The 22304-nt window shown below is 46.3% G+C and overlaps 1 protein-coding gene across 2 annotated transcripts in view; it reads right to left on the reverse strand.

Moving 5' to 3' along the window:
* Nucleotides 1-22304, reverse strand: part of ADAMTS16 (ADAM metallopeptidase with thrombospondin type 1 motif 16) — a 79239-nt gene that overhangs the window by 25026 nt on the left and 31909 nt on the right. For both annotated transcript variants that reach the window (XM_081206175.1, XM_081206176.1), the window contains 6 exons: nucleotides 17390-17538; nucleotides 13631-13803; nucleotides 12936-13066; nucleotides 9838-9961; nucleotides 7893-8137; nucleotides 5613-5751 (listed from right to left, as the gene is read on the reverse strand). In XM_081206175.1, the coding sequence (XP_081062301.1) occupies nucleotides 5613-5751; nucleotides 7893-8137; nucleotides 9838-9961; nucleotides 12936-13066; nucleotides 13631-13803; nucleotides 17390-17538 (961 nt within the window). The remainder of the gene's footprint in view (nucleotides 1-5612; nucleotides 5752-7892; nucleotides 8138-9837; nucleotides 9962-12935; nucleotides 13067-13630; nucleotides 13804-17389; nucleotides 17539-22304) is intronic.

The raw sequence follows: 22304 nt of genomic DNA on the forward strand, positions 1-22304 counted from the left end.
AAACCCATTTGCAATTCAGTTGACTTAGAAAATCACAGGAATTTTGCATTTTCATTTGTCATGACCAGGCCACCGCCGTTCACTTTATGGAATCTGGGGTGGAATCTCTCCTCTAAAACACTTCAGAACACCAGCTTCAAGCATTAGCATATAAACATTTATACATGGCATTTCTCTCCAAATTGCCAGACATGTTTTTTTGGCCTCTTTGTATTGCTCTCATGGCACCATCCTCTTAGCTCAGGGGTCAGCAAAATTTTTCAGCAGGGGGCCGGTCCACTGTCCCTCAGACCTTGTGGGGGGCTGGACTATACAGTCATACCTTGGGTTACAGACGCTTCAGGTTGAGTGTTTTCGGGTTGCGCACCACGCCGAACCTGGAAGTACCGGAATGAGTTACTTCTGGGTTTCGGTGCGTGTGCATGCACAGAAGCACTAAATCATACTTTGTGCATGTGCACATGCATGTGTAGACACAGCGCTGCGGGTTGCGAACGTACCTCCCACATGGATCACGTTCGCAACCCGAGCGTCCACTGTATTTTGAAGGAAAAAAAAGAACAAATTCCTATGCCCCACAAATAACCCAGAGATGCATTTTAAATAAAAGGACACATTCTACTCTTGTAAAAACATGCTGATTCCCGGACCGTCAGCGGGCCAGATTGAGAAGGTGATTGGGCCCGACCCGGCCCCCGGGCCTTAGTTTGCCTACCCATGTCTTAGCTCTTCCTGTCTAGCTGGCATGGGAACAGTTAGCATTTCAGAGAAAGTTACCTTGAAGCAACCTAAATTTAGTTTCCAGGGCCACACAACTACATTTCCTCAGGCCACAGATGCCAGCATGTTCCAAGATGACCATGGATTCCTCTCCATTTCTATTTAGATTATTTGTGTGACATCCACAAACTTTACACCAGGCAGGCGAGTCACCAGGAGGTAATCCACGCACCCTTCACAAACCCAGTGGTTTATGCCCATATAATGATCACACCGTTGTATTACCAGGATCCCTCTTGCTGCTGGGGGGATCCTCCATAGAAGATATCAGGTTTCTCCCACAAGGAATGGGTCTCTTCTAAAATATCGTTTCCCTTTTCCCCAGAGTGGCCCTGACCTACTCCAAGATCCTCATTTTATAGGACAGCAGGGAAGCTGTCACCTTGGGAGTGGGATGCTGCTAGCATATCTCTAAAGGCCTTGCCAACCGACCTCTCTGGCTCTCATCTTCTCCTAAGCAGCTACCTTGGCCTCAAGGGATTGGGTTTGTTCCCTGAGGGCTAGCAGCTCATTGCACCGATATGATCTGAGAGGAGTTTTGCAAACTGAAACAGACACCCCTCGCAACAACCCCCCCCCCAGCAGAAGAAATACAGCGGTACCTCTGGATGCGAACAGGATCCGTTCTGGAGCCCAGTTCGCATCCTGAGCAGAACGCAACCCCTGTCTGAGCGTGCCACGACTTGCCACTTCTGCACATGCATGTGATGTCATTTTGAGCGTCTGCGCATGCGCAAGCAGCAAAACCCTGAATTAACCCATTCCGTTACTTCTGGGTCGCCGCGGAACGCAACCTGAAAATGCTCAACCTGAAGCATATTTAACCCAAGGTATGACAATAAACCTTCAATCACTGCTGTCAACGACAAAGTGACCCATGGGAAATTAGATGACAACTAAATATCTGGCAACCTATATATGTCTCACCATGGATGTGTGCACTGGCGGAGGAATGGGGGGGTGGGGAGAGTGCACCGCCCCTGGCACCATTGGGGAGGGGGGCACCATTGGGGAGGGGGGGCACCATCGCGGCCACCGCCCCAGACATGCCATGCACCCCCAAGCACACCAGGCACTATGCCCCCAGGACGCAGGCCACGCCCCTGCGGGGATGGCAAGCCACACCCCCGGGATGCGCGCCATGTCCCCTGGGACGCAGGCCAGCCATGCCCCCGCCTGCTCTCTACTCCCGGTGCCAGAGCACGCTGCTCAGACAGTGGATGTGTGTAAAGTGCAGTGAATGTCTGTGTGCTTAATGGTTTCCACTCTTTCCCCTCTGCAACCTCCCACTCCAGCTGCCTTTCTGTTCCATATTATTTTGGCTCTTTAATATCCAGAGCTCCAGCGATAAGAACAGTGGTGAATGGGCAAAGGCTTAAGTGGCTTCCTTCCCAACCTTGGCTTCTCCCCTGGAAATTCCCCTTCCTTTTCTAACAGAGAAGCCTGGCTGCTTAATTTTGAAAAACACACAGGCTGCCGAGCGTTTAGTTCCAGTTTTAGCCATGTGAAATTCAGTAATGTATCAGTAACTAATCCTAACGATCCAGGAGATTGTAACACATATACTGTAAATGAAAAGTTGAAAAGATGAAAGGAAGGTTGTTGTTTTTTTCCTGGGGAACAAACTGATCACTTAAAAATACTGTTACAGTTTGACAAGCATAGCAGCCTTAGATCAAAGGCAAAAGTATTTGCATTAGAGCTGCCGAAACAAGGACCAGATTCACAGCTTCTGATGGATCACAGCCACTTTGACCTTTACCTTCTTGATGACATCAGCTCTTCTTTTCCCAGTGTTTTGGTCTTTTGAACCAGGTGGCAGATGTTCACAGAGAACAAGTAACAGGATTATCACCCCATATGGAGGCTGCTCAAACTCTGGCATCTTACAATTTACTCTTTGTCTGAAATCGAGCCTTGGTGTCCGGGTACCTTCTCAGAATACAAGGCAGTGTAGCTGAGAGCATCCACATCCGAGGGCAAGTGTGTATGTCTGTGTGTGTTTGCTACACATTCACACACACAAAATGTTCATGGGGTCAACTTAGAGATAGGCAACTGGAAGCCCAAGATCCATCAGTTTTGACCCCCCCCCCCCAGTTTCACCATCCAGTCCTCAGGCCTGATCCTGTTTATATATAATATAATAATAATTTATTATTTATACCCCGCCCATCTGGCTGAGTTTCCCCAGCCACTCTGGGCGGCTTCTAATCAAGTGTTAAAAACGATACAGCATTAAATATTAAAAACTTCCCTAAACAGGGCTGCCTTCAGATGTCTTTTAAAAAGAAGATAGCTGCTTATTTCCTTCACATCTGAAGGGAGGGCGTTCCACGGGGCGGGCGCCACTACCGAGAAGGCCCTCTGTCTGGTTCCTTGTAACCTCACTTCTCGCAATGAGGGAACCGCCAGAAGGCCCTCGGTGCTGGACCTCAGTGTCCAGGCTGAATGATGGGGGTGGAGACGCTCCTTCAGGTATACAGGACCGAGGCCGTTTAGGGCTTTAAAGGTCAGCACCAACACTTTGAATTGTGCTCAGAAACGTACTGGGAGCCAATGCAGATCTCTCAGGACCAGTGTTATGTGGTCCCGGCGGCCACTCCCAGTCACCAGTCTAGCTGCCGCATTCTGGATTAATTGCAGTTTCCGGGTCACCTTCAAAGGTAGCCCCACGTAGAGCGCATTGCAGTAGTCCAAGCGGGAGATAACTAGAGCATGCACCACTCTGGCAAGACAGTCCACAGGCAGGTGGGGTCTCAGCCTGCATACCAGGTGGAGCTGGTAGACAGCTGCCCTGGACACAGAATTAACCTGCGCCTCCATGGACAGCTGTGAGTCCAAAATGACTCCCAGGCTGCGCACCTGGTCCTTCAGGGGCACAGTTACCCCATTCAGGACCAGGGAATCCCCCACACCCGCCCACACCCTGTCCCCCAAAAACAGTACTTCAGTCTTGTCAGGATTCAACCTCAATCCGTTAGCCGCCATCCATCCTCCAACCGCCTCCAGGCACTCACACAGGACCTTCCCTGGCTTCACTGGTTCTGATTTAAAAGAGAGGTAGAGCTGTTTGCCTCTACCACCAACTTTTTATGAAGCATAGCCAGGAAACAAGGAACCCCTCCTTCTTCACAGAGGAATCCAAAGCCCCAGTCTACTCTGATGGAGATGTTTCGAATGGAGCAGAGGGGCCTCTTTGCTCAGCTCTGCCAGCAGGGAAGACCCACCATTGGCATGGAAGCGAGGAGGAGCCAGGAAGCAGAAGAAGAGAATGGTGGAAGCAAAGCCACTTCTGCCCTTTGGAGGAGGTGGAGTTGCGGGCTTCACGGCCCTAGCCCCAATTGGGGGGATTCCCGGCCACGTCACCTCCTGGCCAGCCAATCGGCTGGCTCTGGGGATGTGGCCTGCCTTATTTAAAGCAGGACGTGGCCGGGGATTTCCCTCTTTGCTGCCTGCCAGCTGTTCCGGCTTTTCCCACCCTCCCGCCCTTTAAGGTTTTCGTTCCTGGACCTTGCTATGGACCTTGGTTGGTCGCCGTTGAGGGTCCTGGGAGGAATTTTTCCACTTGGCAAATTGGCATCAGCCACTTGGTGTTCGCCTACCTCATAGCAAAATCGTCACAACTTTCTTGGTATTGGTGGTTAGGCACTGGTATTGCTCTGTAGATGGAAGAGGAGAGGTAGCGCCATCATCTGCTCCACATATTGGAGGGTAGTCCAATAAAGGATTCCAGGGGGCGTGGCCCTGTTCGAAGCCTGGGGAGGTGAGGGCCTAAGGCACGCCCCCTATTGGTGACCCCTGGGGAGTTCCTAGTTGATGTGCATCAGCAGGACTCCCCCCTACTGGTGGTTAACCCTTCCCAGACTTCAAGCGGACGGGCTGAAGTTGGATATAGTTGGTTAGGACCAATGCCTAAGCTAATACCGCTCATCACCTGTAACCAATAAAGCTGTGGCCTTATTTAGCCCATTAACCTTAATAATTGTGTCATTATTTCCACTTGGGGGGCGGGGCAGGGACTCACCACGCAACAATGATATCTCCAGTGGAGGAGTAGGGAGGAAGGGACAGAAGAAAAGGGTCAGAGGTCTCCAGGATGTATAAATGGTAGAATGTTTGCTCCGATTCAGCGCTAAAGAGAAGGTTTTTGTGGGGAAAGCTCAGGGCAAAAGCAAAACAAAAAACCAACACATGGACAAGGGAGTGTTAAAGCACAGACCTCTTGCCTGGAAAGGGTTAGGGCAAAAGTTAAGTGTGGATACGTCCTCCATCAAGGAAGGAAAAGTCAGAGTGGCAGTGGGAATGAAAAGGCTCTTCCATGGGAATCAGAGCACTTATCACCTGCAAATGACAGGTTCAAGTGTGTTGCCATTCCTGCTCCAACAGCCGCCCATCAAGACGAACTGGGCCAGAAGTGCTACCATCCCATTAAAGCAGAAACAGTGGCTCTGAATTTCCAGAAAAGGAAGTCTTCTCTTTAATTGGTTACTGCTGCTCCTTCTACTTCCCAATGGCCAGCTAATAATGTTCTTCAGAGTGACATGTGGAAATACTTGAAGTCTTAAAAGTATTGCTTCTTCTAGTGTCATGTTAAAGCAATACTTTCCTCTGCACAGTGAAGATCAGCGTAACAAAGTATTGGGCCATTGCCATATTTAACATAACACGAAGGAGCCAACCTAATTATATAGCCCATAAATGAGCTTTCTATTCCTACAGGTTACATTTTCGAGCAGCCTGGAAGTGCCTAGTGAGGGCTATTCCTGGACAGGAAAGAGTCTGTGGTCTGCAATAAAACTGTATTTTTGAACATTTCAGAGATACATTACCTCCTCCACACAAGACGGAGCATTCGGAATGGGTGACGGCCCATGTATAGTTAGGCTTCAGTGCTGTCATTTTTTCACTTTCTGCCTTGGGAAGGGAATATTCCCAGCCAATTCCTAGGTTTTTGCCTTGAGAGAGAAGCTAAGAAACAAAAGAGGGGGAAAATAGCAGCATAAGCTTAGCATTTGCTGAAATTTTGAATGTGGAGTTAGCAAGAGTGCTTCTCTGAAAAGGAAGTATACCTTCTAAAGATTTACTATTTATTTATATACTTACTGTTAAGCTATTATTTATATATTGCTTAATATAAAAAGCAAACTCTAAAGGTTTACTACAGGGGTCGGCAACGTGCAGGCCATGGGCCGAATGCGGCCCACGAAGACTGTTTTACCGGCCCCCGAGCTTCGCCCAAACTGAGCCGCCCGCTCGACGAGTCCCCCGCATGCTGCGCTAAACTGGTGCAGTGGGGCGGGGGGACTCGCTGAGCAGCACCGGGAATCACACCTGTGCATGTCCAGATGCCAAAAATCGCTTCTGCACAGGCACAATTTTGGCTTCTGGGCCTGTGCAGAAGCGATTTCCGGCGTTGCGGACATACACAGACGTGATTTCCAGTGTCGCACTGCGCCAGCTCAGCCAACAGACAATCTCCATGGGAGTAATCCGGCGCATGGCCAGTAAACCTTGCTGATCCCTGGTTTACTACAACAGCAACAATGGGTGGTGCTCAACTAATGCATAACACTGATGGAACATGTTGATTGGATATTACCCAGTAATAGTAACTGAATTTGTCTTCATACATTTATTTATTACATCTATATGTCAGCTGGTCCTCCAAGGAGCTGAAGATGGTGTACCTAGTTCTCCCCCCCCCCCGATATTATCCTCACAACAACCGATTAAGGTAGGTTAGGCAGAGAGTGAATGATTCTACAGTAACATGCTCTAATGTCAGGGACTGGCGGGGCAGAGGAGGGGACCACTGGAATGACCCAAGAGAGGGGACTAGTTATTTATGGGGTGTCATGCCACCTGCAAGTCAGGAGCCAAGGGAGGAGGGGGAGTCAGGGCAGTCTGAGGCAGAGGAAGGTGGAGAAGGGGTAGTTGAGATGAGGTACGGGTCAGTAGATTCCCCATCTTCCCCAGCCCCGCTGTCTCCTAGAAGTAGGAGGGGCTTGAGAAGGGAACAGCAGCCATGACTTCCATGTTGGAGAAGTCTCAGGTTAGGTATGAGAGGCTAGTATATGTGATGGTAATGTAAAATTATTAAGAAAGCCTGGGAAGCGACATACAGTGGTACCTCTGGTTGCGAACGGGATCCGTTCTGGAGGCCCGTTCGCAACATGAGCAGAACACAACCCATGTCTGCGAGTGCGCGGGTCGCGATTTGCCACTTCTGCACATGTGCGTGACATCATTTTGCGCGTCTGCGCATGCATGAGTGGTGAAACCCGGAAGTAACCCTTTCTGGTACTTCCGGGTTGCTGCGGGACGCAACCTGAAAATGCTCAACCTGAAGCAAACGTAACATGAGGTATGACTGTATAAAGATTTGAAGAATATGTTGAAAATGACCTTTGTTAAAAAAATTGAAGCTATTATTTTGGAAGGTACAGGACTTAATGGATTTATCATGCAAAAGACTTTGTCCCTACATCTGAGAACAGACTCCAGGCCAATGAAGATGAAGATGAAGAAGATGAAGGAGATTGGCAAAACAAATGAATGAATTATGGTGGACACGCTAGACAATTTGAAGCCCTAGAAATATGGTGGACACGCTAGACAATTTGAAGCCCTAGAAATAAAAAGGACATTGTTCTTTTTTATTATCTCTTAAAAAAGGGAGAAATGTTCAGGCATAATTAGTAAGCTTTGTGTATTGGCTTCTATGTTAGTTGAACCTTTAAAGGTCAAATGTAATAATATGCACAAGGTTTTAAAATCAGATAGTTAAGAGTATAAGACTCAATGGACGTGTATAAATAAGTACAAAAAATGGAACCAGGAGGGGGAGTTGGAGGGAAGGCAATTAATTAAGTAGTATGATTTTGATGTTTTTGTTTTGTTTTGTTTTAGCTCTTTTTTGTTATCATAAAATTAATAAATTGTATATATAAAAAAGAGAAGTCTCGGGTTGTGGGAACACAACCTGTCAGAAGAGGGCCTATAACTATCAGACGCATGCCTTCCTTATCTGGGACAGGCCATGCCATGTAACTGCACAATGTTCTCTCAACTTTTGGACCATGGAACTTAAGTATCACAACGTAACGTACCTCTATTACCACACTTTCATTTGTTGGCCCAGGAGCAGTTAATGTCTCCGGCTGGTTAGGTGGCCTTCGGTAGTCAAAAACGGATCCAGCAAACGTGTATCTCCCTGGCCAGTCAACGGTCCAGTAGCCATTGAGGTGGTATTTTTTACTGGAACTCCGAACAGCAATGTAGGAGCTGGAGGTGTTCATTTCATACACACGGATGCTTCGTGCTCCAGCAGGGATAGTAACTAAGTTGTAGTACTCTAGACAAAGGATGAAGAGAAACCGAGTTTAGTATCCTAGCCAGCACCACATGAAGGTGGGGAGCCAGAAGGGAATTGTTCACTCATCAAGTTCTTGTTTAATTTTAAGGCTCTGTTGCTGCTGAGACTTAAGTTGGAATACTCATGGTGTGCAACATTAGCTTCTGTGACTGGCAGCCAGTATAAAGTTCCTGTATTAAATATTAGGAACCTGGTCTTCCGCCCCCTCACTGGTCAATAGTGCAGGTAACTCCAGCTCCTGATTTTGCAGACCTTGGGCAGGAGAGAACACACTCCAGGTAGGGATGTAGAGTATGGTGGTCCATGGATCTTGCCTGAATTGTTTTCATGTTACCCAAGTGGCGTGGTTATCGCTCCTGCTACCCCCTTCCTCTATCCTCTTCTACTTGGGTTAAAAGCAGGGTTTTCAAAGAGGGTTTTGCAATATACCCAGCTCTGTTTTAACATGTGTTGGTGGTGGGTGGATGTGATGGTGACCCTGTATTATTAGGGGACAAGGGGAATTCGTATACAAGGGGCAGCGTTGAAGCTAGCTACTTGGGCACCCGGAGCGGTGTGCACCTGGGGGCGGGGCGATCCACCCACGGGGGTGGGGTGGTCTGCCCACAGGGGCAGGGTGATCTGCCCACGGGAGCAATCATCGGGGTGGCACAATCCACTTGGGGGTCCGATCACAGTTTGGCAGTGCGATCCTCCTGGCAGGGGTCCGATTGTGGCGCAGTGGGGCAATTTGCCCAGGGGGGATTTTGTCACCCTCCTCTGGGATGGTACCCGGGACGGACCCCCCCTTCCTATGCCTCTGACAAGGGGCACATCCACGCTTAACTTTGGCTGCACACTTTCTAGGCACAAGTCAGTGCTTTCCTTGTCCATGTCCAAGCACCGAAAACCCACTCTTTAACACTGATAAGGAACAAACAGCAATTCAGAACAGATTCCGTTCAGCCTCCGAGGCACAACTGTATTTTGGGAAATTGCTTGTCTAGTCCAGTGTTTCCCAACCACTGTTCCTGGTGTGCCGCGAGATGTTGCCTGGAGGGAGGCGGGCGAGTCGGGCGGCGAGAGGCGGGGCGGCGGCGGCAAGGAGAGGCCACCCAGCGCGGGGCTCTCGCCGTCTGTCTGCCTGCCTGGCTGCCTGCGAGCTCGGCGGGCAGCGCCTCCGTCCGCAGCGCCCGCCTCGCGGCTCTCATTCCCTGCCCCTGCCAAAGCTCACCCAGCCAAGCCGCGCTCTCCTTCCTGCCTCGCTTTGCTGCCTCCTCCCCCCCCACCCCCAAAGCTTGGAGGTTCCCCGGCAAGGGGGAGGGAAAAAATTTGAAACTTACACTTTCGTGCGTCCCTCCCGGCGTGACGCTGCGCGCTGACGTCACGGGGCTGTAATGGTGGTGTGCCTTGAGATTTTTTTCATCAAACAAGTGTGCCTTTGCCCAAAAAAGGTTGGGAAACACTGGTCTAGTCCATATGCCTCTGGACACCTCTTAAGTTATCATAACCAAATTTTGCATAGTGGTTCCTGAGATCAGGGAGCAGGTATTAATCTGTCTTTGGATACACTTTAGCACCAGTTTGAATCGAGATAGCAGACTGAACCTTTCAAAAGAGATTTCTTTGGTTTCTTTGAACTCTTGAGCAATGCCAGCTACGAGTCTGAAGTTACTCATGCTGTTTCAATGCACACTTACGATTTGTAGGGTGGTATTTTGTGTACTGCCCCTTATATATTCTACAGCTTGAATTGTCTCCTTTGCACACTCCACAAGCATCTTCCACAGAACTGGAGCCTAGGACGTGATCACAGCCAACCACCTGCAAGGCAAGGACCACACGATCATCTGCAACGTCTGCGTTTAGATCACAGTGATAAGTCAGTTGCGAAAGTTAGAAGGAAACCATCAGACTTTTAAATTTTTATTTCCTAGGCATGTTTCATTTCTCCAGACAAAAGGCTGAGTAAGCAGACATTTGGGGGAAAGAAAGCCTCATTCACCTTGGGTAATTGCCAGGGTATTATTGCTCATAATATGAAACTATGTTGACATGTGGAATCTCCCTTCCTTCCCCCCCCCCCCCCGCATTCTGTAACTCTCCACAATAGGCCCAATGGCCTCTTCATGCCCTCTGGGTGGAGCGGCAGAATAAAAGTGGAACAATAAAAAATGAGAAGGGGTCAACACCTTACTGACAATTTAAAGTAGGGACAGCCAATTTCTGCTGCTTCTTTTTTTACTAGCTCACGCCAGGGCTTCCCCAATCCATAGCTTCTCTTCTCAGCCCTGTTCCAACACTGAAAGTGGCTGGAGGAAAGGGAAAAAACCAAATTCCTTGAGGGAAAACTGTCGCTGAAGTTTTTGCTGGATCTGTCTGTAAAGGTAAAGGTAAAGGGACCCCTGACCATTAGGTCCAGTCATGACCGACTCTGGGGTTGCGGCGCTCATCTCGCTTTATTGGCCGAGGGAGCCGGCGTACAGCTTCCGGGTCATGTGGCCAGCATGACTACGCCGCTTCTGGCGAAACCAGAGCAGCGCATGGAAACGCCGTTTACCTTCCCGCCAGAGTGGTACCTATTTATCTACTTGCACTTTGATGTGCTTTCAAACTGCTAGGTTGGCATGAGCAGGGACCAAACAACAGGAGCTCACCCTGTCACAGGGATTCGAATCGCCGACCTTCTGATCAGCACCTTCTAGGCTCTGTGGTTTAACCCACAGCGCCACCCAGGTCCCTGGACCTGTCTGTGGGTCACTGTATTTGTTCTCTTGTCCTGCACCATTTCTGATGTTATGCTGTATATCTTTTGGAAGCCAGCTGCAGAGCAAACTTAACCCATCTACTCAGAAGTGAGTCCTACCAAATTCAGTGGGGCATTCCCCCAGGTAAGTGGGGTTGGGATTGCAGACTTTTATTACTTCAATGGAAACAGAGTATCGTTGCATTCTCAAAAAGGAACAAAGAATGAGCAACTATGTTCATCTTCAAGGCCGTCTTTAATTTATTTTTAGAAGGAGAGGCCATATTTAATATTGTAATGAGAGCAGGGTTAGATCTGAATGGGTTTTTGTGGTTTCCTTCCAATCCTGTGCTTTTACAGATTAAGACTGGATTCTGTACAGAAAGGGACTGCTAAAATGGCCAGACCAGTTTCTTTGTTAAGTAGATAGCCAGGTTTGTTAAATATCTGTTTTGTAATGTAAGCTAGGGGTTAAACCAAAGAGCCTAGGACTTGCCGATCAGAAGTTCGGCGGTTCGAATCCCCGCGACGGGGTGAGCTCCTGTTGCTCAGTCCCTGCTCCTGCCAACCTAGTAGTTCGAAAGCATGTCAAAGTGCAAGTAGATAAATAGGTATCGCTCCGGCGGGAAGGTAAACGGCTTTTTGGTGTACTGCTCTGGTTCACCAGAAGTGGCTTAGTCATGCTGGCCACATGACCCGGAAGCTGTATGCCGGTTTCCTCGGCCAATAAAGCGAGATGAGCTCAGCAACCCCAGAGTCGGCCACAACTGGATCTAATGGTCAGAGGTCCCTTTACCTAAATGTAAGCTAGGGCAATGAATCATCACGGAAACTTGTAGTTGGAGACCCTTTTGAAAGGGGAGCAGGCCTCCCCCTCCCCTGGCTAATGATGATGACAGCAAGGTGTTTATGTCTGAAAGAGAACAAAGGGCTGTCAGTTTGGGGACTCGAGCTGAAATTGAGAGAGGCCTGACTTGTTCCTTGCACAGAATCAAGTGGTTTGGGGTTGACCACTCCCCCCACTGCCAAACCTAATGCGAGAGCAGGATCTGTGGCAGCATTAACATTATGAACTTTCCATCTGTATAGGAGCATAAATAAACCTCTCATACAAAATGCCAGCAGCCTCTAGTAACTGTCATGCCATGAAAACCAAACCCAAGCGATGCGCCGGGAACAGTGACATCTCTTACTACTCGGAGATTAAGATGCACATAGCAATATTGCAATTCTATACTACATCAACACACCTGAACCAAAATAGCTTCAAAAGACTAAAAAAGTGTGCCTCTATCAAAATTAGGCCTAACCAATTAATTCAACTAAAGCCAGGCCCTATGCCTGTTTACTTGGAAGTAAGCCCCACTGATTCCACCATAAAGCAGGTTTTAGAGAGCTAATCTTTGGCCTGATCTTTACACCAAAACTGGAACAGAAGAGGAACCTTTCTCCTCTTCTACCTCACTTCCCCATATCTAGTTTCTTGCTCTAAAAATTAGAGCAACACGCCATCCCTGGCTATACATGATCAGAGCAGAACACCATATGGCGCTACCTTACCATCTAAACCCTAAATGCACACCGGATTAAACAGTCATAGTTGACTGATCTATTGATTAGGACAACTGAAGCTTCCAAGCCATATTTCATTTCCTGAGACCAGAAGCAGGAGTTTTGGGAAAAACACAACTGTCACCAAAATAGCGACCCTGACTTGACTCTTCCTTTCTCTCCAGATAGCATTTCGCAATACAACATGTATACCGTGTTGTCATTCACCCTCTTGACACTTCACTTTGCTGCCTGCATCCTTTTGTATTGCTAGATGTTGACCAGAGGGTAGAAGAGAGGAAGACGAGACTGTTGTCGATGTTTTTTGGCATCAGCCTCATGCAACTCCTGCAATGTCCAATTCCAGCCTGGCATTTTACCCCTCCCTCTTGAACAACATAAAATCAAACATAATCAGACATCACACTTTGCCTTCATTGCTTATTACGAGTAAGGAATGTTGAGTGAATGGCAAAATAGAGTACCTTATTTCATTATTACCTCACAAATCCCATCTATACAGACATTAGGGCTATCTTCCAAGCAGGGTGTCCCGTCTTTTACTTTGTTCGACAGAGAAAAGAAGAAATCAAAGCCTTCTGCAATACAGTACAGCTTGCACAAGTCTTGATCTGAAATGCAAACACAACCACGAACATACATTTATTTTTGTCCATTGGACTGTTGCTTGGGATGGGGGTTGGACACAGATTAGGGTAGAATAACCCTCATGTTATCTTAAAACAAGGGATCTGATGAAGCAGAGGTCATGTTTGCATGATTTATGAGAAAGGATCACCCACACTTCCATTTGCACCGCAATTTCTTCCGTCAATCTGCACAAAACCCAATTGATGTTTGTTCCAATTCAGTAGTAAGCAGTGGGTTTTCCTGGGGAAAGCCGCAGAACAAAAATGCAACCTCTCCGACCCATACCTAGAAATCGCGGGACAAACGGAAGTGTGGATGAGCCCAAAGAGAAAATAATATGCAGTCTAAAAGCCCAGCTGAATTGGTCCTGCAGATACTGTGATCCTGGAGGTGAGTGGAAACCACCAAAGTCACATACGGAAGCCCCACATGTTCCTTCCATTGCACGGAACGTCCAGGCATCTTCAATTGCGTACTTGCTTTGGGTGGGGAATCATGCCCATATCTTTAAACAGCAGAATCTTAAATCACAGATTTAAATTCACCTGCTACTTGAGTGTAAGGCTTCCACTTGTAGTTCCATCCTCTGAACCGCTTGCTGTTGAATTCTGCACACTGGGCTGCTCTGAAGCCAATGCTGTTCTTTGGGCACTTCTGACTGTTGCAGAGTTTCAACATCCGAGAGGAACCCTCGCAGAACTTTCCTCCATGCGACGGTCTGCAATGTTGAGGTGGGGGAGGAAGATTACTTCACATCAGCTGCTAACCATTTTAACAACATGTACTTGAATAAACCAACACAAAGCAGAGGGTAGAGTAGCCATTCGCATAGCGACATTTTGATTCCAGCTTAGTTGAATCCATCAGCCTCAGTGCATTCAGTACAGGTTTCCTTGCAGTACAGTGGTACCTCGGGTTAAGTACTTAATTCATTCCGGAGGTCCGTTCTTAACCTGAAACTGTTCTTAACCTGAAGCACCACTTTAGCTAATGGGGCCTCCTGCTGTCGCCGCACTGCCGGAGCACGATTTCTGTTCTCATCCTGAAGCAAAGTTCTTAACCTGAAGCACTATTTCTGGGTTAGTGGAGTCTGTAACCTGAAGCGTATGTAACCTGAGGTACCACTGTACTCTCAAGTTGAGGTGCAGGTGAGCTAACAACAAAGTCAAACTGCACCAGTAAGCACAGGATGCCCCCCCTCTTCTCATTGTCATATGCTCAGCTCTCACTGGATCCTTCTTCCAGTTAAGCAAAAACCACACCAGCTCCTAACTTGCAGAAAGCTTTTGTTCCCAGGTTCATTCCCACTGCCCCCTTCAGTTGCTGATTACATAGAAAGGCATTCTGGAAAAGCAGGCTGTTTACAAGACCAATCCCTATACAAATTAACATTTAAAAAGCCATCTGTGTCAAGGTCTGAGGTCAATGTGGAAATCCCCCATAACTATTTTAATAAAGTTGAAGGATGTGTACATTCCAAAGCTAAATGTGCTTCGTGGCTTGATGGGGACTGCATTAAGGCACTTAGAATATTCTTCTTTGTGCCAAGAGAAGGTCAAATGATAAGCCCAGGGAACTGCAATTATGCATATCATATTATATCCTAAGTTTACCCCCTAGTGAGAAGACATCCTCCAGCTACCAGGCAAATGTCTGGTAGCATATTTCTGCCACGATTACCAAGCATCTAGTTGGCACCAACAATACATTGCGTAGGGGGAACAGGTCAAGTGACACTGAGAAAGTTCCTATTCCAATCGAATACAGACGTTAGTTGGAGGATGCAGACAAGGGCTTCTAGTTTCAGTACAGATATTCTTGAGCAGTAGATCACCCTTTTTGAATCCATCTCTCCGACTTTGTCTAACACCTGGTCTACACATTTAGCACACTGAGGTGACAGAATAGACTCTACTACATGAGGTGTACTTGACTAAGTGAATACCGGGCTCCATAAAAACAAAACAAACTTGCAGCAAATACAAAATTAGCCTACACAGAGCAGTCTGGACCACAAACTTCACCTTTGACATGCTATTTTCTTTTCGTTTGTAGGGTATGTTTTAAATCAGGGAGCAGTAAAAAGAAAATACGGCACCTCCCCTCATCTGAGGTTGGGAGGGGCACAGTCAATTCCACCACACCAGGCTTCTACTCCATTTAATTTTACACAGTACAATATCCATATCTTACATCCTTAAAATTCAAGCAGACTGCAGTTTCAATATGGCCTTATATACCTTTATGTGCTCAATAACAAACATCTGTGCTTATTTTGATTGGTTAGCCAAGATTGGCCAAAGTGTTTCCCTCTGCATTTTCTGAAGGTGCCTGGAACCTCTGTTACATTTTCTGGAAATCAGCCTGAACATGACCATGCCAGTTTTGCAGATACCATGCAATGGAAATGCACTCTCAGCATCTGAACGCTAAAGGAAATGGTTAAGAAGTTGGTTTTGAACAAAGATAAGCCAAGAAAGCATCCTAAAAACATCTGGTTAAACTTTTGAGGAGCAGAAACAAATAACTACCTCCAGCGTGAAGTACTGGTTATGGCTGAACATAGGGAGGCCTAGGGAGACCCAGGTTCAAATTGCTGTGGTGCCACAAAGCCTAATTCTTGGCCTTGGGCAAGTCACTGTCCCTCAGTTTAACCCATACCTTAGTTTAACCTGTGAAGATAAAGTAGGAGGCTATGCATAGCTCCCCAGAGAAAGGGTGTGCTTTAAAACATTTCCTTAGCATTTAAATGTATTTGCTGAGATTCCATGTTATGGGAAACACCCTCCCCTCAAACGTTTTTTAAACAATTGATGATTTTTATGTCTCCATAGTGCTCTTCCTCCAAGGAGTACAGAAGTAAGTCCCACTGAATTTTGCTCCTTTCAAGGAGCATGTGACGCTGTCAGTGTGGTACATTAGCAGTCAGACCTTACAAATGCACACTCTTGCTAGTTAGCATGAGAAGTGGCTAAGTCCACAGAGCTGTATTGTTGGTAGGTAGATACTTAAACCATAGAAATACAATTGCTAGAGAGGACTCTGTGTTATGTCATTTCCCTTCCTCTCCTGGAAAGGAAGGAGCATATAATACTTCCTGTTCCTCTCCCTCTCTTCCTTTGACCAACTTTGGATACAGACATGCCTCTGCTCGCTGCATGTCTGAAGCTGGTTAAACTGTAAATATACCGTATTTTTTGCTCTATAACACTCACTTTTTCCCTCCTAAAAAGTAAGGGGAAATGTGTGTGCGTCTTATGGAACGAATGCAGGCTGCGCAGCTATCACAGAAGCCAGAACAGCAAGAGGGATTGCTGCTTTCACTGCACAGCGATCCCTCTTGCTGTTCTGGCTTCTGAGATTCAGAATATTTTTTTTCTTGTTTTCCTCCTCCTCCAAAAACTAGGTGCGTCTTATGGTCTGGTGTGTCGTATAGAGCGAAAAATACGGTAAGTATTTTGCCTGCATACTTTTTTCTGGCTACTGTTGCTGTGAACTAAAGAATGATTATAAAGTAAGTAAATCTTATTTTTAAACTTGCTTTACTAGCTGTTGCCTGATTCTTTATTAAGCAGGGTAAGATGGGACAGTCATCTCAGAACAAGGTTTGAAAGCCTAATTCCTATGCTTTTGTTGCCAAGGATGGGATTTTGAAACTCTTCAACCCACATATGAGATAAATTATCCATTAAAACCCATCCCACAGTCAGATCACTGGTCTACTTGGCACAGAGATGTCTGATTCAACTAGCAGTAGCTCTTCATGCTCTCAGGCAGATGTCTTTCCCAACCCTGTTAAAAACAAGATCCTTTTAACTAAAGATCCTGGAGACTGAAACTTAGGATCTTATGAAAGCAAATTGTGTGCTGTGCTACTGAACAATGGAAAACTGTATCACAACACTTCTCAAATGGAGGTAAACAGAAGGCTCATCCATACTTCCATTTGCCCCGCTGCTTTCCCCCAGGAAAACCCGCGGTGTGGTGCTAAATCAGAACAAATTGCAATCAGGTTCCCTGTGGATTGACATTTGTTCTGGTTTAGCGGTAAAGAGGGGTTTTCCCGGAAAAGTGGTGGGACCTGTGCTTTCTGGGCACAGGAGAAGCAGAAGTGTGGACAAGCCCCAGTCTTGTGTTTTGCAATGTTTGCTATAAACAAGGAGAGGCACCCAGTGCATGACATTGGTGAAGCAAACTATTGTTCCCTTGCGCCTTAGCTGCTGATGCAAAGCCATGGTTATGACTTTGCAACATCTGGCTTATTCCACCGAATTTAGACTTGAAGAAAAGAAACTCGCAGTCACCTTGGATTCGTACAATTTCGCTCTCGGTGAGATATGCCTCCTCCGCAGGTTCTGGAACACGATGACCACCGGGACCACTCTGACCACTGTCCGTGGGTTGGCTTGGGCCCTTCATCGCCATACTTGACACACTGCCCTCCACGGCACCACTGAAACATATAACGTGTTTGCGGATGTTTGCTCATTGCTCCATACTTTCAAGTGCAAATTATTTTGCATCAAGAGTTTGCAACACCACATGTCTCACCAACAATGAAGCCACCTCACTTATATTATCTATCCCACCCAACCACACAATTTTAAACTTTGCTTAATACTTTCTGACTTCTCGAGACTGCTTTTTAGAAGCTCCCTCCTGCTTCAGTTATGGACTGAGGAATCCTGACTCCCTGAACTGGAGGGAAGGGGTTAGTACTGAGTGGAGTTGTCACCCTGCTTGTAGACAAAAGCTCCACTGGGCACAGAAAAGGGAGCATTTGCCAGAGAGGCTCCTGCTACACTGTGCTAAACTCTACAAGCATAGATCTACCCCCAGCAGTGTGCTGAGTGCATGTAGGGCAGCAGAATCCATGCATACCCTACCAACATTATATGTCTTCATTGGCAATATTCATAGGTATGCAACAGACACACACAAGTTGGGAGGTGGAGCCTAGTGCCATAACGTGCCCCCACTTTGTGCATTAATTGAAACTTCCTTCCGCAGGGCCTGTAAGACAGAGCTATTCCACCTGGCTTTCAATTTGATCTTAGCCTGATCTTTTATTCCCCTTCCTTCCCTCCCCCTCCCCTTTTTATGAAGATTACCCACTCTGGGATCCCACAGCTAATTCTCCTCTTGTCTCCATGCTGGCCCAAATAGGACTAATTTAGCCAGCTAGCCCTGGTGATCATCTAATGTTTATTGGATGGATTTCCCCCCTAAATTGATTTTTGAATCCTGAATTTATTGTTATTCACATTTTATACTGTATTTTATGCTGTTTTTGTTGCATCAATTAAGTGTTTTAAATTTGTTGTTAGCCACCCTGAGCCCAGTTTTGTGAACTGGGAAGGGCGGGGTATAAATAAAAAAAAATATTTATTTATTTATTACACTGGAGCCCCCAAAGAGGACATATGTGCAGATACAAGAGACCACAAAATAGGAACACAAATCTTAGCTGCTGAACCGCAGCCCTGATATGCAAGATTTATACATGGGTTGTATAAATTGTGAGCATTTCTTAGCTTTCAGAAGTCCTGCTAGGACTGAGATACAAGTTAAACCACAAGAATTTGGGTGTTTTGGTGAACTCCCTTGAAGATTTATGCTTTCTTTTGAGACACCTGGACAATGTGATAAAGTACTGTATGTTCAAGGTCACACTGCTTTTCCAGGAGACAAAACAACCAAGTGTGTGTTCCATTTCAGTGTCTCCTAGCCTTCACTTGGGAAGTTAACACACTTTTTGGTGTTTGACGATTTTGATGAGGAAAGTAAGCAAATCACACGGCACCAAACTATTTATCCAGGATAAATACTGGCATTTGTTTTTTGTTTTTTTTTTTTGCAACAAATTGGATGTATATACACCAGCAATCTGTGGGTAGGGATGGGGGTAGAAATTAGATTTAAGTTCATATTCAAAGGTGGATCTAACCAATCCACACTTTCTGAAACAATCTGAGAACTGAAACTTTGCCATCCTTTAAAAGTCACATGAGAAGGAACGCGGGTAGCGCTGTGGTCTAAACCACAGAGCCTAGGGCTTGCCAATCAAAAGGTCGGTGGTTCAAGGCCCCATGATGGGGTGAGCACCCATTGTTCGGTCCAAGCTCCTGCCCACCTAGCAGTTTGAAAGCACATCAAAGTGCAAGTAGATAAATAGGGCAGGAAGGTAAACGGCATTTCTGTGCACTGCTCTGGTTTGCCAGAAGCGGCTTAGTCATGCTGGCCACATGACCCGGAAGCTGTCTGTGGACAAACGCCAGCTCCCTCGGCCTATAGAGTGAGATGAGCACGCAACCCCAGAGCTGTCCACGACTGGACCTAACGGTCAGGTAGGACTGGACCTACCTTTACCTTTACAAGTCACATGTCCCTGAATTTTGCAATGCAGTTCTCCAGGCAACTAATACGACCAAAAATGCATATACTGGGATAAAGTGTTCACAAAAACACATAGTGAAAACAGTGTACAAAAATATATTATAATAGGGAGAATTGATTAGCAAAAATGTATAGATTAGGAAAAACTGCATATAAAGATGTGAATGTTTGGAGGGATTCATGCTAAAATGATGATGGATGTTCTTGAGCGCTTAAGATAGAAAATCAGAAGTTGATTCAGAAGTGAGGAGAACTGGGAAAATGAGGAATGAAATTGACACCCTGCCTAGGTTTTCGGGAGGATGTGTGTGGCTGCTGCTGCTCCTTACACATCACCCCTCAGGTAATGTTTTGCAAAGAAATGTGGGGTGAGATGTGGTATTGCCACATGCAGCACTTTAGAATATCTGCCTGGTGGCCCAAGCAGAAGTTGTTCTCCTCATGTGATTAGAATCAGTGGAGATACACTAGAAAGGGCCACCACCTCTGCCACATGCCTTGGTGCTCAGGCTTCCTATTCTCCGTGCATTGAAGGTAGAAGTCTGCATTGAAAAGCCCACTGAACTCCTTTCATGATTTAGAACTCTGATTATGCACAGTTCTGAAGTGTACAGTGAGCTTCCCTCATTGCATGGAGAAAAGGGACTCTGTTTTCCCTTAGCTGGGAACTGTGCAACAAGGTTATTACTGACATTTTCTTTCTTTCTTTCTTTCTTTCTTTCTTTCTTTCTTTCTTTCTTTCTTTCTTTCTTTCAAAAAAGCCAATACATGCATCCTGCCATTTTTCAATGTAAAGAATTAGAAAGATCTACAAATGCGCACTTGTTTCCCTTTGGTGTTCTGTGCCCTTGTTAACCACCAATCAAGCTGAATATTCAAGTTACTCCCGCTAAAGTATTTCTGGCTTCAGATCATGGTCTTAAAAAGGGGCTTTGCTGTCACTGTCTTGCTTCGTTGACATCTCTAATTTACGACCCTTTTTAAAAAAAGCTTAGTCAGCAATGAATCAGAGTTCAAAAGGAAAGCTAAATCTTGGAAAGGGGGTGGGCTGTCTGCAGCATTCGACTAGACCATCCTGCTCAAATTCCAGGAATAAAATAGAAAGCAACACAGTGGCTGCTGATCTGAAAGGGCTCCAGGATTTGGGTGCTCTTCAGGTCCTTTTGCCCATCTGCAAATGTCTCTGTTGAGTTCTCTGGCCTCATTCATATGTTACCTGGAGTGGTGAGGTTGCTACCATCTTTTGATTGCTCTCATGCTGCTCTTGGTAACATCCAGTCCAGTGTGATAAGGGTGAATTGTGACGTTTTGAATCATGCTAGCAACCTGGGTGGGATGTGGGTGGCGCTGTGGTTTAAACCCCTGTTCCGCTTGGACGTGCCAATCGGAAGGTCAGCGGTTCGAGGCCCCATGACGGGGTGAGCTCCCGTTGCTCGGTCCCTGCTCCTGCCTACCTAGCAGTTTGAAAGCACGCAGTGCAAGTAGATAAATAGGTACCACTCCGGCGGGAAGGTAAACGGCGTTTCTGTGCGCTACTCTGGCTTCGCCAAAAGTGGCTTAGTCATGCTGGCCACATGACCCGGAAAAACTGTCTGTGGAAGTGGACAAACGCCGGCTCCCTCGGCCCGTAAAGCGAGATGAGCGCCGCAACCCCAGAGTCGTTCGCGACTGGACTTAGCTTTCAGGGGTCCCTTTACCTTTACCTAGCAACCTGGCCATTGCACAACCATGGGATTCCTCACAAACCACAAGGGTAGAAGTTATCAGGAGTAATGTAGGCACAACCCTGCCTTGGCAGATAGTCATGTCTCTCCAGGAAATGCAGAAATGGGGTCTGATTATCAGTAAACTTATGATTTAGCTTGTGTACCCTAAGAGAACATCTAGCAGAGGTGCACCAGGCTATAATCTGGTTCTGGGCCTAAGACAGAAAGAGAGAATCTGTGGCTCTCCAGATGTGGACGACTCCTCAGCCCTAGGCAGCATGACCAGTGGCCAAGGATTATGGGAGCTGTAGTCCAGTAACATTTAGAGGGCCACAGGTTCCCCATGATCGGCCTTGGAAATCCCCAGAAGGGAAGCTGCCCTCACAAGTTGCTATCCAAGAAGGTTTACTTCTCTTTAAAACAGTTCTGGTAGATCCAAACTTAGGCCTCACCTCAACTTCCTTTGGCACTGTGCTTTCCAGAAACAGATATGCACTTTAAAGTTCCCTGTTTTTGTCATTTGTCCCAGAGCCTTCCCTGGGAAAACTCGCTCTTCAGTGCTGAACTGGAGCAAGTGTCAGATTACTGAAAACCTGTTTGCTCTGATTCGGTGGTAAAATGTGAGTTTTCCTGGAGAAAGCGCCAGGAAACAAACACAAAAGAAAGTCTGGATGAACCCTCAATCATGCTTAGAAAAGATTCATTATAAACAATAGGAAATAAGTTATTTGTGATTGTCTGTGTAGTATTATAATATAAAATAACTATAAAAATAATATGAGGGGAAATATCCAAGATTATTTAACATATTGCCATCACTATCTAAAAGAAGAAAGCAATAATTCTATATTATCTAACGCTGCCCAAGATAGTATCCACTTAGATAGAAAGCTGCTATTGATTAGCCGTCTGACTCCAATTCTCACAATTTTTAATCATTCACTTAACCTGATTATTTCCCAACATCCCAGAATCCACTCATCAATCAGTGGTAGAACTGGAAATTTCTGTATCTTTGCCATTTCAGTTGCTAATGTTGGAGAAACTACTTCCAGATGTGATTTCCTTAGAATATGATAAGGATAACTAAAAAAAGTAATCCTAAAGAAATCCATTG

This window comes from Podarcis bocagei (genome assembly GCF_964188305.1).
Source record: "Podarcis bocagei genome assembly, chromosome: 8".
Classification (NCBI taxonomy): Eukaryota; Metazoa; Chordata; class Lepidosauria; order Squamata; family Lacertidae; genus Podarcis; species Podarcis bocagei.